This window comes from Dreissena polymorpha, chromosome 6 (genome assembly GCF_020536995.1).
Source record: "Dreissena polymorpha isolate Duluth1 chromosome 6, UMN_Dpol_1.0, whole genome shotgun sequence".
Taxonomy (NCBI): domain Eukaryota; kingdom Metazoa; phylum Mollusca; class Bivalvia; order Myida; family Dreissenidae; genus Dreissena; species Dreissena polymorpha.
In genome coordinates this window covers 555,290-569,186 of record NC_068360.1, presented here as the reverse complement: position 1 = coordinate 569,186, position 13,897 = coordinate 555,290, and the positions used below count along the sequence as shown (strand labels likewise).

The window sequence follows — 13,897 nt, the reverse complement described above, 5'->3', positions numbered from 1 at the left end:
CTTGGTAGTAATACGTATCGCGCTTCGCGCTCTATATGTGGTTCTTAAAAAAACGACTCTAGGGAAACGGGTTGCTGGGACACAGCTCCTCCTTGATAAGCGGCTGCTTCCTTTATCGCAACTCATTGTTACAATAATGCGTGTCGCGCTTCGCGCTTTATATGTGGTAGGGATAGGCCTATGATAGACAACCATAAAATACATGGATAATAGATGTTTTGTTTGCATTAATATGTTAATTTAAAACACGTGTATTTTTTATAAGATATTTAGTTTAGTTTAAACCTATTTATTTTAGGTCGATTGTATCGAAAGCCTAAGGCTTATATAAACGCTCTCGAGTACGTTTCCTGGGCCTAGAATCAGTACTTGGTGTATTTTAGGGGAGATTTAGAGGACGCTCCCACGGTGGGGATCGAATCCGTGACCTCCCAGTCGCTAGGCGGACACCATATCCATTACACCACGGCGACTAAGATATTTAAGTGATGTAAGGAATTTTAATAAACGTTGTCACCACGTTGTATCCATTATTTTTATTAAAAATGTCCAATTGTAGTCAAATGGATTTTAAAATGTCTACATGACATCAAGCTTTATTATATTAATTAACCTGACTTAAACAATTGGCAGCCGCCGAACTGTTCCGTTCGTGCCGGATCCCGGGATTGAACCGGGGGCCTTAGATGACTGTTGCGTAAACAACTTCAGTCTAACGCTCTCCCAACTGAGCTATTCCGGCTGACATTCATTTATGTACTGCTATTTGGTGAAGTTGTGTACAGCGATCGTTATTATATGTCTATTAATAAACTAATACATTGTACTTTTTCGTACCACTACGCCTTCCAATAAACTTGCTTGCGCGATAGGTTGTCGAATATCGTACTACATTGATTCTCCGCTAAATAAGCTAGGAAAACCACAAAATAAATATATTATGATTATGTTTTGTTTTTATACAAAGCATCATGTGTTTTTATACAAAACCAGAAAGTTTCGCGTATTTGCCCAGTCCCTGTGATTTTTCCCCCGTGATCAGTTGTGGATCAGTTATTAATTTAAACTATGAACTTTGCATTATTGGCAATAAATGTTGTAATAAATGCAATTGGCACAAATGCAGTACTTATTTACACTAATTTACACAAAAAATCACCATTATGCAAGATATTCTTAAAACAAAAATATATACATTGATCCGTAAAAAACTTCTCCTCCCATAAGCGAAAAAAATGCATTACATACTAGTCGCCGCCCTCCAGGGCGACGCCAATGACATAAAATGTGCAGTCATTATAGAGTCGAGAACTTTTGGAATCAATTCATTTCTCTACATCGAGTTTAAGACAGAGGGAACAAACATAAGATTCCCTAGTAAAGTATCGAGCTTTTCATAAAGAATATTTTTGTATTATGTTGCACCGCTATAGATATGTCGTTAACACGTAAATCAATTCCTGTTGCTACAAACGAGAAGAAAATAACAATGCCGTACTCTAAAATAGAATTCAATTAATCCTGTACTAATTGTTAAAAGCGACTAGCTCTTAATATAATGTGTACCTGTGCCGTTTTAGATAAGCAAAACCACATATAGAGTAAAGGAATAAAAAGAAACATCCCCATCCCTTCAACAATATCTATTTTTCATCAGACGAACGTTGTTATAATTCAATAAACCATGAATGTTTACAAATAAATGTTATAAGTATTTAGGTATCTTAGAATTGCAATCACAATTCGTGTGAGTAATGCCCACACAAAATGATGCACAAATAGTTGCATTTAATCCTCATGGGCTCCTCGTGTCTTTATACAACTTATGTGGTATTAAACATGAACAAACTTTTTTATGTGTGACCTAAACTTTTGTATGCGTGCAATAAGTACACCGTTTTGAATGTCTGCTGCTGTAAACGCTTTCTATATTGTAAGGGAAGTTATTCAAAACTGGGTCTCATTAAAAGGAAGCCCTGACTTGTCTCCCGTTTATTGGTTGTGGAGGCCGGAAGTTGTCCTGCATTGCATTGCCGTCTGAATCAATGAGACTCCGAAGAGCGTCCAACTGAAAGACAGATTAAAGGGTGTTTTCTCTAGAGATAAACAGTAAATTAAATGACTCTCTGTAATGTTGGAAAAGCAATGCAAATACATGTTTGATGTGACCATTTGTTAATTATAACAATGTGCAGTACAAGTTGCAGATACCATCTGTTATTGATCCTTTCAATTTAAAAAACTAGAGATTAAATCAGAAACGAATTTTTGAATGTTTCTGTACATGGGCGTTTATTTAAAGAAAAACCGACTACCCCAGTCAGATCGTATTATAATATGTATATATGTGTAAATGGATCAAAACAGGAGATGACAGTTTGCGAAATGCTATGCAACTTGATACGTTAATTGAAAGCGACTCTTGAACCCGGTTTGTACACTGTGATCAAATCGAAAAATTCTTAATTTCTTGTGAATTTCATGGTAATGTTACATCGGTCTGCTATAACCTTTACAACGGCGTTTTTCGCCATCCGTAATATCTTTAGATGTGAATTAATTTTTATTGATGTTTATGTTAAGTTTTGGAGGACCTGAGGCTGCATTATTTGAGGACGCGGGTCGTGCAAGCACTTCTACATACACGAGTATTACCCTATTCCTACTAACTTTGTAACCTACTTTTAAATAATTCCTTCAAATACAGCGTAAATATCAATACTTGGCTATGAGAGAATTCTACGGGTTCTTTGAAGACAATCCATTGGACACTTTCAAACAAGGGCGGGGTTGTGAGAGAGCCCTCGTACGTCCAGTAGGCGCTGATGTCACCTACAATAGCGACATAACGTCACGTATGAGAAACAACGTTATTTTATTAAGACGGACGTACACCGCACAGATCATACTACCGATATTAATTTATTTTCCAATTATATCAATGTTTGTACAGCCAGTAATAGGAGCTGAAATATGATGTAAACACAAATACGATTATTATAATAGAAAAAAATAGGAACACAATATTTCTGCTACGAGACAATGGAGGCAAGGGATAGGAGTAAGAAAAGAAAACGAAGACAAATAACACAGGATAAAGGCGATGCATATGCAAAAGAACTATTTCGTACAGATGGTAGACGACGAATAGGAAAGAGAATAAAGAATAAAATAGTAAAAATTAAGGAAGAGAAAGAAACAAATACAGAGAAGAGGTAAAAAAACATCATGTGGTGAACACATCCTATGTTTAAAACGCCTGATACTTGCGTCGTCTGCACACCTGGAAGCAGGTCGGTAGGGTCCAGGGAGCTGGGGATGGTGTCCTCGCTATGAGCTTGGATCAACCCGCCTAAGTTGTCCGACACGACGGAGAAGAAGGGATTCTCTATGCCGGACTGTTATAACGAGGAGAAAGCTTCAATTAACAGCGGCATGCTATAAACATGTGTGAATTTTCGAAAACCGCATGAAACATAATTACACCATCAATACAATTCTACGTTTTATCATTTTTTGGGGTAATAACTTTATTTATAAATACACAAAACAAACACACACGTATATCGAATTTTTGTCGGGTCTGTCCCGGTTTATGGAATGCAACATTTCACATCCCTAGCAAAGTTATTGGTCTTACAAATGACACAGCATGAGTAAGGTAACTATTGTAATCAAATATACACTTGCAAACTGAATTCACAGATAAAAACGCGCTATAAATTCCGGCATATACACCGGCTTATCGTGCGCTATGTGCTACCTTGATCATAACCCCGAGAACGGCAAGTCCGTCACTCTTGTCAACAGCCTCCGCGAAGCTGTCATACTTAGTGTTCCAGTGGACGAGGTGAAGCTGCAATGGAGAACAGGAGGATTGACGGACATAGTGTACGAGAAACATGCAAACTCCACGAAACTATGATTTTCCGTTTAAGTTAACACTTGAATCAAATAGTTGTGCAATTCCAAGCCAGGTCCGAATATAAGCTAAACACAGAATCAATTTCAGCGTAATGTATCAAAACTAAAAACATTTGTTGTTTTTTTTTGTTTAAATAACCGTGACCCTGTCCTTGTCCCAACTGAATATAAATGCATCCAGAAGCTCAAGCTGGAAGTAAGTTACAAAAACACAAAATTTCAAAACAATAATCAGCTTTCATCTCCACCAATTAAAAAAAGCAACAACAACAAACCCACCTCAATTCATTAAGCGGAAACCTGAACATTTCTATTGATTCAATCTGTATACGTTCCAGCTCGGTAGGTCTTGCTAAGTAGGAACCGCTTTTCTAATTTTAGTAAAAGTGACTTTGACAATAGCGAGACTCGCCCAAAATTAACTCCCTGCATATATGAATGTAAACCTGGCACATATAAACAAATTTCAAAGTTTATGAACTCCATTTTAACTAACCTAATTTAGCGGATATTACTATTTTATTTTGAGTTATAATGGCATTGACTTTGACTGTAAATGTCCATGCAGATATTTGACTGGAAACCGCATGTTTTTGTGTTCTTTTATTTTTTGTAACAGTGACATTTGACCTTAAACAAACTTGTCCTAAATACAATTATGAGGTATTTCATTAGGATAGGTTGCTCAAAATAAAATTGCATTAAAATTGGTCTACGAAATTACAGTTATTGACCGCAACTCGACTAATTGACGACATCAACTAATCGAAAAACACCTTGCTAAAATATCACGCAACTGACAATAAGCATGATTATACAAACAGGGAAAAAGGCAAATCATTTAAATGTAGTAAAATCCACGAAAAGCATACAGAGAGTAATTAAACAAAAAAGTTGTTGGTTTGTTTTTCGTATGATAACAGTAGCATTTTTGAAAAAGTTTCAATCCAAATAATGTTTCAAGAGTCGTGCCCGAGATATGTGGGCGAATACATAAATACTGATTTTAATTCTTTTTCTTTGTTGTTTATTAACATAGTCATGGTTTCGGATTATTAATCATATTGTAACATCACAGTAATATGTTTTGTTTTTAAATATGCTTTATCACGTTACATATATTTTTATTTCTTATACGTATATATCGAAGATTGTTCAAAACAACCGGTTTCACATGTGTACCTCAGCTGCGAACTGCTCCCCGTCAATCGTATGCTCCGATCCCCGGGTGTCATGTGATCCCCAGTGCAGGTGGAACTGCTCCAGCCTGAATTGCTGGTTGCCAAGGGGACCACCGGTCAAATCTGGGGTAAGAAGGTAGGGCAATTAGGAATATCAATAGGGTAAAAATGATATCAAAATTTGCATTGTTCATATAACACTTCATGCGTGTCATGTAATAATATAACATGTGTATTTAAATACGAATATATGTACACCTATCAAAAACCAAAAAAGAAATGACTCCACTGAAATTTAGTTAAGCATTCGCCATATAAGATGGACACGTTAAACATGGCTACGCACTTACATCCAAGCTGGGTGATTTGACACTGTAAGTTGTGTCCGTTGTTCTTCAGCGTGACATCGTCTTCCGCTTGGTAGGAGACCTCAAGGTGAATGTCCGTGAGAGCATCGTCGTACTCCGCCTCAAACGAATCGATATTGATCGGCGATTGTCTGATGCCAGATCGGGCGATCGGAAAATGCTTGTACCAGGTATAGGGCCCTGAGTTAAAATGTTTATTGGAGATTGAGTGATTAAACATGTAGAATTCCGCGAACATGTGCTGCCAGATTAAAAGTAACATTTATTTTGCAGGAAGAAATATTAGAACGGGACGTTTTATATGACAATTAAATCATAAGCAAGTCAGATTGAAATCATTTTAAAGAATATTGTGTACACACTCAAACGATATACACATGTAAAGAAGGGATTAACAACTTAAGAAAACATGAACTGTGTGTATTACACAGATCATACAGTTACATGAATCGTGTCTTTAAGACATTAATGTAAGAAAACATACCATTTTCCTCTGTGTATCCCCATTCTGAAATCATAATAAGATTAAGATTAAGTTTCAATCTCGAGAAACAATAAACCGTTGTGCAATTCTCATCGTACGTTGACTTACGGATACAATAATAATACAATATATTGATGTTTGATCAGTCCAATATACGTCAGACATCTGTATCCGAAAAACGTTCACCTGCTGTGTACTGAAGTTTAGAGACTTCAATGTCAGAATTGCATCTACATAACACGCTATTCATCAGAGCAGAACAAAATTAATCCGTGCGCCATAGTATCACCGTATACAATATTTCGTAAAATATGGAAGTTCAGAAAGACCATCATATTTGTAATACGATACAGACTTTTTTAAAGAGCTTCACGAAGCTAGTACAGTATTCACTTGAGTTTTTATGTTTCATGCGCTAAACATTTTAGGTAATTAAATGTTTGACAAACACATACCAATATTACCCACTTTTAAGGTAATATATTTTCGATCATTTGAACCATTCTTGAAAACTATTTAATTGGATTTAGTAATACAGTTAATATAATAAATGTGCATTTCTTCCTAAAAACGAAAGAGTTAACCTCTTTAAATGAATTTAAGTAAACACGATTGACTAACCTTGGTGAAATCTATATTTGTGGATAAAAGTAGGTAATATTACTAACCTAGGAGTATATATGTCACGTGAGGACATTACAGGGCTGTGCTTATTACTCTATAACCAGATTGATAAGATTAAATACGTTTATAATATTTGTATCACCTATGTTCTATCGCAAAAAGAACGAACGCTATCAAAGTCACTATGTTCTGACTACAGAATCAAAAACAGATGCAACTTGAAGAACCATTGCAGTATCACGAAAACTGCTGTGGTTTGTACACGTGCTTCTCAACTAGGCGATCCTGGTCCAAATCCCGTTCCCGGCGCATGTGAGTTTGGTTTGATGTCGCCATATCGGGAAGGTGAGGTTTCTCCAGGGTACGCCGGTTTTCCCCCAACAGCACAAGATCACACAGAAATGGAATATCTTTCAGTAAAATACTAAATTGTAACTATAATTCAACATCCCATGGTACCAGGTTTTTTACATTGTAAAACTTAAGTTTATTAAAGTTAAGTTAATAAGTTTGCAATCCCAAGCTAGATCTTCATATAAGATATGTACAAACACAATTTCAGTGCAATACCTTTAAAACTGTTATCTATAGAAAACTACTTAGAATTGTTAAAGACATGTACCAAAAGGTTCAATCTTGTGGTAAGGAATGCTCTTCTTATTCTGATTATTTCAATTACACTATTGATTTACGATAAGGGAGGTGATGTCACCTATTGTGTTTTCATTATTTGTTGAAGATCTAGAGCGGAATTTGTAGTGTAAAATTTATGCAGGCTTTAGAATCGATTATTTAATTTTGAGTTTGTTGTTGTTTGCTGATTATTTGCCTATTATAAGTAAAACTCTGAAGAAACTCTGCAGCATTCAGATCTTTTATTTTTATATTGCTGTATATGAGGTCTAGCTGTAAATACATAAAAAACTAAAATAATGGTTTTCCGGAAACGTAAAGCGTTATGAGCAAACGAAAATTGACCTATTATAGCCAACCAATTGAAGAATTCGATGATTTTGAAATAACTAGACACTAGTTTTAATTACAATGGGAATTTTAAAAAAGCATATCTCAATGGAAAGGCCTTAAACTATTTAATGAACAGAACAGAACAGAACAGACAGTTTATTAAGACTTATACATAGGCACATCGTCTTTAATGCAGATAATTATAAATAAAGTAATGTCACGTATCAGAATACTATAGTAAGGAACCAACTCAATATAATCATGTAAATATGTTAATAAATTTAATGAAACTTCAGAACTAAATTCAATGAAATGAATTTAATGCCACGACTTTGATCTTCCGCCAAAAAAATTGTCAACTATTCGATGCATTTTTGGAACACCTATACTTAACTTTTCGTGCGAAGTTTGGGGTTATATCAAATCAAAAGAACTGGAAATCTTACACATTTGTAAAATATTTATAGAATAAGAAGCAAAGCGTGTTGTGCTGCAGTTAATGGTGAACTGGGCTGATATCCATTGTATATCCACATATACATTTGAATATTTATATATTGCTTAACAATTAAATAAAAAATTGTACAACGGACTTATATTTGCTGCCATTCGGAATCTATGAAATCGATGCAACATATGTATGATATCTCTTACTATATCATACATGTAACGCATGGTATACGCACGATATTCGATTTTTAATTTTAGTGTATTTCCATTTATATAATCGACATGATAGCCGCCCTGATACCTACATATTTTTTAATGCGAGTTTTTTTCCAAACTACTGTCATGTATTACGTTAGATTGTATGTACAGTGCGTATTACTGTATGATCACTTTCTCTTCAAATGACCTTTTGATATGTGTATTATCACATTGTTAATATTGCCGATGTTCTATGTGCAAGTCAAGTACGTATTACTGTATGATCACTTCCTCTTCATATGACCTTTTGATATGTGTTTTATAACATGGTTAAGACTGAAGATGTTCTAAGTACACGTCTTAATAAATTTCTGTTCAGTTCTGTTCATAAAGAACCCACCTTTTGTTGTGCTGATACTATTTATTATATCTTGAACACACAATAACAAGCCACAAATGGCATCCAACATATTTAAATTTTAGGTTTTCGCCTTAAAGAACTTAACATTATTTTTAATAAAACGAGTTCTGAGAATCGTGCAAGATTGTGTTTATCAGACATAAGGGTGAAAGAAGGATTGCGTCGGTGAACATACATCTTTTTCGAAGAGGCTTATTTGAGAATAGCTCAGATAATCACTGTTAATGTTGACGTCTGTTCAACTTAAAAATAAACTTTCTATTTCATCTGTTAGTATAACCGATAGTATTTAATCAATTATTAAAACGTAAGCCTGGTCGATCCAATATCGATGTTTATAGTTGTGGACGTGATTCTTGAAGGCAGCAAAAACACTCGCTACTATGACTATGGAACTATGAAATTCATTTCCGCAAGTGTCTCTATTTGTCTGCGTTTCTTACCAGTCGATGCTGATGTGCCACCCACCGCCAGAACGGCAATTACGAAAACAACGTTCAGCATGGTCACTAAAAACAAATGACATCTGTTATACAAGTAATCTCTTTATTTCAAACTTAACTTAAACAAGAGGGAAACATATAAATAATTGTTAAAATTGTGTTAATCGATTTCATTATAATTACGATAGTAAACACTGATTTAAAATCAAGCTCGAAATAAATCACTGTCGCCAACCGGATCACCGTCAGAATTTGACCTTAAGAGGATGTATATGCTGAAACTGCATGGATTCAGACATTTTTACATTTGGAGAAATTGCCAAAATTGAAAAAGGTTGTTTCATATTCGCACATTTTCGTTTTAGTTGTGATATTTGTGAGGAAACAGTAAAGCTTAACATTTACTATGCTCTAAAGTAGCCATTATATGTATCTGTTGACGATTTAAAAACACGAAAAGTATAAAGCGTTGCAACGCGAAACGAATTAATAATTTGGATAGTTCTGTTGTTGTCGTTATATTTTGTGAAACTACGAGGATTGGTTTTATGAAGTATAAAATACACCTGTCATTGTATCCGGAAGGATGGCCGAGTGGTTTAAATAGGAGACTTTTTACTCCTGGACTCCAGGGGTCAGTGGTTCGAGCCTTGCTGAGGGTTACCTTTTTTCTTTTTTTAATTGGATTCTTGATATTGTACTGGAGCTTTTTATATCCAATGTTAACATTTATCAAAATAAAGTATTTAATGACAAACTTCAAAACATGCAAAAATCTGTGAAACGACCCCTTTAACGTGTTTGTGCTGGACGAAAGCATGCGCCTAAATAATTTATAACATTAACATTTTCAGAAATCGGACCAAAATAAATACCTTTTATTTATATGAATTAACCTAAATTGAGTCTTGTCCATAAGTAGTTGAACACGGTTTGCATGAATCATTTCGATAACGAGTGTGTAACCTCACGAAATCAACACCATGACCACTGTGGATCAGCAGACGGTTTATTGCTTAAATCTGCTTACGGAGGATTCCGGATATGGTCGCTGTATCACGATTGCACCATGAGGCTTAACGATATTTTAAAGTGATATTATGCGCATCTAACAGTATATGCTATGTTTGTAGGTGTCTATCGCAACTGCTGTTTAGTTTTGGTGTGTTCACTTCATATACACTAATATTTGTTAATGCAGCATCAATATACTAAATCAATGTCCCGAAAAGAGAAAAATAATGCATTTGAATATCAACCGTACGACAGACAGCTGACGACAGAAATGATTCGATGTACGATGTGAATAAAAATTTAGTTTTAGTCATGATTCGTTCATACGCCAAAAGAACACTATCTCCGATTTTTATAAAAAGACAGTACCGCTCGGCTTAGAGGACTGTACAGTCATGTAAAATATCGATTATAATGTATATATATTTTTTTAAACAACTGGTAGCAAGATTAGTTGCAGATAATTTGTTATTTACCACATTTTAACTAACTCTTTTGACCTGTTTATTCTTTTCAGCTCAATTCAACAGTAAAAAATGCACATAATAGCACTTTCATGTTAACAAGTCGACTTCAATAGAATAGCGTTATGTGAGCAGAAACTACATCACACGCAAGTGATTTACAAAAAGAAAAAGAATATATCTTAACAGAAAATGATAGAAACTTACATGTTCGGAAATCGGACCAAAATAAATACCTTTTATGTATATTAATTAACCTATATTGAGTCTCGTCCATAAGAAGTTGAACTCGATTTGCATGAATCAGTTCGATAACGAGTGTGTAGCCTCACGGAATCACCACCATGACCACTATTAATCAGCAGACGATTCATTGCTTAAAGCGGGTATATACGGTTTTTATATGTGCTGAATTGTAAAAAATTGATACAAATATGTTATAATAACACACAATATGCAAGAAAAATTATACATTTAAGACGAATTTCATAAAATACAGCAAATACAAATTAGCGCCTCGAGCCGATTGTGACGAAGATAATTCGTAATTATTTTCCTACAATAACCGATGCATTCGTCTTTTTAGTAAGTGTTCGTGTGTCGTATGAATCGATATCGCTGCAGGAATTTCAAATGAACCGTTAAACTAAATTTAGATTCACATCGTACATGCATGATATACATGCTGGCGAATTCGGCTGTACAGCCTTTTTCGATTTCATAATTAAATATCTGGCTTATTCAGCATTTTTCGACACATGTTCTTCTTAACTTTTATTTTAGTTTATATTGAAATATATGTATAATAAGTTTTTTACACATTTTATATTAATTAATAAATATTTGACAAGATCGTATATACCCGCTTTAAATCTACTTGCGGAGGATTACGATTGCACCATGAGGCGTAACGATGTTGTAATATAAACAAGTCTTCTTCAATAGAACAGCGTTATGTAAACAGAAACTACACCACACGCATGGGATTTACAAAAAAATAAAATAATGCATTTAAACGGAAAATGATAGAAACTGACAATTTAAAAATAAACAAACAATGCAATGTGGAAATAATTTAAATATAAAAACAAAATTAATTACAATACAATTTCAAGAGATTATATAAGAGGATTATTTAAAAAAGTCAGTAATGCGTCTTCTTATGAAATCATTAATATAAATTATACTTTATTCGACTCTTGCTTCGTGAGTTTTATTCCAGCGTAGGGAGTTATATATTTTATCAGAAAAAAAGATGATTTGTTGCCATCAATTTTGTTTATATTATATAACTTCTTTGTACGTTGTACTCGTCGTACCGATAAACTTACATTTGAATTACCAAAAATAATTTAATGTAGTCTTTTGTATAACTGGGGAATGCAATAATTACAATATCTTTCAAATTGAATTGATATATCATATTCATTTGTAAAACAAGATTGCGCGGATCGTTTTATGAGGTATTTTATCATGGGGTTTCATTAATTTAAATGGTTCTTATTTTGATATAAGGATTAATTCGTATGTTTAATGATATCTACGGCTTATTTCACACTTTCTGAACGGTTGAGTTTTAATCCCAAAATTGAATCTCGATTACATTTGTATATCAACGTTTTGCTTTTATTTCCCTTTTCTCTCATAAGTTGACTTAAATTTGTTAGTTCTTACAGTTTTACACATTAAATTAAGCAATTGACTGAATAACTTCCAAATAAAAATGTAACAGGTTTCTTTAAATAAAGATACAACGTTAATACTAGAGAATTGTTAATTGTAAAACCTTGAAAGAAGGGAAGAAAAACAAAGATTCGAGTATTCCGAAACCGGTCGAATATTCGGTTTTAAATTCCGGTATGATTATTCGATTTGTTTATATCAATATAATTGAGATTATACATAAAATGGAAGATAGAACAACTTCATAAAATATTTGTGCAGACGAATAAATTGCGTTAGTCAATAATTTGATGAAGCTTTCTTCATTGTTTAGATAATTTACATACATGATGGTATAAGCGTATTTGACAAGTGCTGTGTCCCGCTAAGATGCAGTTTGTCAATCACATAAATCGATGGCTGTTTCAGTGATGTAAATATTTACTATACTGCGTTAATTCTTAAATTTACACTTGTGACAACATTCGGCAGTCGAGCGTCAAATCACACCCTTAATATATAAATTGCACTATGCACTGCATATATTTTATTCGACAATCAATGTGCCCACGCTTTTCGCGCAAATGAAGAGGCGTTGTAAAGTTATTGAATACAATTTACGTGCTTTTTTGCAGAATAGTTGATTTAAAGTATACGTACCGTTCAATTCGAAGTCAATAGATGATTTGTAAGTTTATTCCTGTATATTAATGTCAAACAAATGAATTGTAAAAATAAAATGACAAATCTCAATCCCGTTTTGTCTTGAATAAAGGAATGTGTGTACTATTTAGCAACCATGTCAATCGGCAAAAAATGTAAATATACGAAAAGAAAAAAAAACTTAACCTTTTTTTCGAACGTTGCAAAGGTCGGATATTTGTATCTATAGGCCTAAACAACGCATATATAGAATATTTGAATATATTGTAATAAAAATATACAAATAATCGACTATGATTTCAGGATTGGTACCAATACGTACTAAAAACCAAGTTTATCAATTGCTTAATATTAAAATTTATCTGTAAGTAGGAGTGAAAATAAATACCTTATTTTCTAATCGCGTTTGATTACAAATTCTAATGAATGATGAACAAATAAAGACCAGTTACAAATCTTAATCGAATCAAAAAGAGCCAAAACAATGCAACGTTGACTATAAAACAAACAACGTATATAGTTATAAACGATACAGCCTTAATATTAAAGATGACTTACGTCTGAAAAATTAACGGCAAAGTCTCCTTTTATCTCTGAGTTTATGAACAATCACGAAACTTTCAAACTATCTTATGAGCTATTGCAACAGACGTGAGTAATTTAAACCAGACTGCTTTTATACATGTGATCGGGTAGTCGTGTTCAGCGATACCCAGCAATCTGAAGAAAAACTAAATCGCTCACCTGAACACGGTGTTAAAACAGCGTGAGCACATAGAACAAATAGCTCAGTTGTCAAGTTTTGGGGTATCACTCTCCGGAGCTCGTCAGAACCGGCCCCTGTCCCAAGAAAAGGTTGTGTGAAGTTTTTCCACCCATAGTATGAATGTACACGAGTTGACCTGAACTGATTTTACACAATTTCGTACAATAGTTTTGATAACCGAACCAAAAGCTGACAATATTTGAAGAAAAACATCACATACCGGTGTGTTTACATCCATTAACGTTAAATTTTGAACCACACAAAGTCAC

General features: G+C 34.0%; 1 protein-coding gene across 1 annotated transcript; it reads right to left on the bottom strand.

Moving 5' to 3' along the window:
* Positions 1 to 1,628: 1,628 nt before the first annotated feature.
* LOC127834555 (carbonic anhydrase-like) lies at positions 1,629 to 13,585 on the bottom strand. The gene is made up of 9 exons (XM_052360543.1): positions 13,421 to 13,585; positions 9,060 to 9,125; positions 5,958 to 5,981; positions 5,456 to 5,653; positions 5,107 to 5,228; positions 3,764 to 3,856; positions 3,284 to 3,398; positions 2,723 to 2,832; positions 1,629 to 2,068 (listed from the first exon to the last, which is right to left on the bottom strand). The coding sequence occupies exons 2-9, from the start codon at positions 9,118 to 9,120 to the stop codon at positions 1,964 to 1,966; spliced, it is 828 nt and encodes a 275-aa protein (XP_052216503.1). The 5' UTR covers positions 9,121 to 9,125; positions 13,421 to 13,585; the 3' UTR covers positions 1,629 to 1,963.
* Positions 13,586 to 13,897: the final 312 nt, after the last annotated feature.